Below are 1,112 nucleotides of genomic sequence, written 5' to 3' on the forward strand. Positions count from 1 at the left end.
CCCCCGCACCTGCACTCCCCACCCGCCCATACTGTTGAGCTCGACACGGATGTAGTTTCGGAAGCCGGGGTTCTCCAGGAAGACACCAGACAGGGCGGTGGTCTTGAAGTAGAAGGAGATGTCAAGGCTGTGGTTGGCCTGGAAGGTGGGGAAGAGCAGGGCTGTGCCCCTGTTGAAGGAGACGGTGTTCCAGGTGTTGCCTGCGGAGAGCAGAAGGGGTAGTGAGGGACAGGCATGGACCCTCCATGGGCATGGGACCCCTGCAGGCATGGGCCCTCTGCAAGGCAGGGGACCCTCCATGGATCCGGTCACTCACGGTCTCCGTAGCACCGCAGGGGGCCCAGCAAGAACTGGGCTTCGGAGCCAGAGCGGTTGGTGTCTCCGACCACAACTTGGGTGACGGGCAGGTGGTCCACGAAGGTCAGCAGACCCTTGTCCGTCCTCCTGCAAACAGCACATGGTTTGGAGGGGCCACGAGGGGCTTCTGCCCCTTCACCAGCCTGCACCCCAGCCTGAACCCCTGCCTGAACCCCCCCAGGAGCCCGTGCCCCCATCCTGCAGCCCCCCCGACTCACCAGAGTGCATGGTCAGCGTCACAGTTGCAGAAGTACTTGGGGTCAACGCAGTTCTTGTCCAACCCGCAGGCGCAGCGCTGGATGCCTGGCCGCGAGCCCCCCCAGTAGTAGTGCCGCTCATCATGCCGGCCCATCCAGAAGCTGAAGGGCAGCCCGGCTGAGGGCACAGAGGAGGGTGAGGACATGGCCCCACGGTATGGCCCCATGGCACAGCCCCACGGCACGGCCCCACTCCCCCCAGCGCTCACAGGGGGTGTTGAGCAGGCGGGAGCTGTAGCAGTGGAACTCGATGCGCTGCTCGCAGTACTCGGAGGCATTTGCCAGCGCTGACACCTCAGCCCAGGAGGCGTTCCAGTACTCTACAGCCCCCAGGTAGGGCTGGTCCACGCTGGAGCCCGTCACCCGTGTGGCGTAGTGCCGGTTGTGCCGGATGATGGTCCATGCCCGGTCCTCTGCAGAGGTGTGGGGGGGGCTGTTAGGACCAGCCCCCTGGGGTGTCCCCATCCCTCCATCCTGCCCTGCCCCCAGTGCACAGGC

General features: G+C 65.4%; 1 protein-coding gene across 1 annotated transcript in view; it reads right to left on the minus strand.

Moving 5' to 3' along the window:
* Positions 1 to 1,112, minus strand: part of LOC104135040 (contactin-associated protein 1) — a 15,360-nt gene that overhangs the window by 2,145 nt on the left and 12,103 nt on the right. Inside the window, 4 exon segments of the mRNA XM_035903431.1 lie at positions 33 to 200; positions 317 to 444; positions 576 to 732; positions 824 to 1,025. Coding sequence (XP_035759324.1) covers positions 33 to 200; positions 317 to 444; positions 576 to 732; positions 824 to 1,025 — 655 coding nt within the window.

Source organism: Egretta garzetta, unplaced genomic scaffold (assembly GCF_000687185.1).
Source record: "Egretta garzetta isolate BGI_Z169 unplaced genomic scaffold, ASM68718v1 scaffold100, whole genome shotgun sequence".
In the NCBI taxonomy this organism is placed as follows: domain Eukaryota; kingdom Metazoa; phylum Chordata; class Aves; order Pelecaniformes; family Ardeidae; genus Egretta; species Egretta garzetta.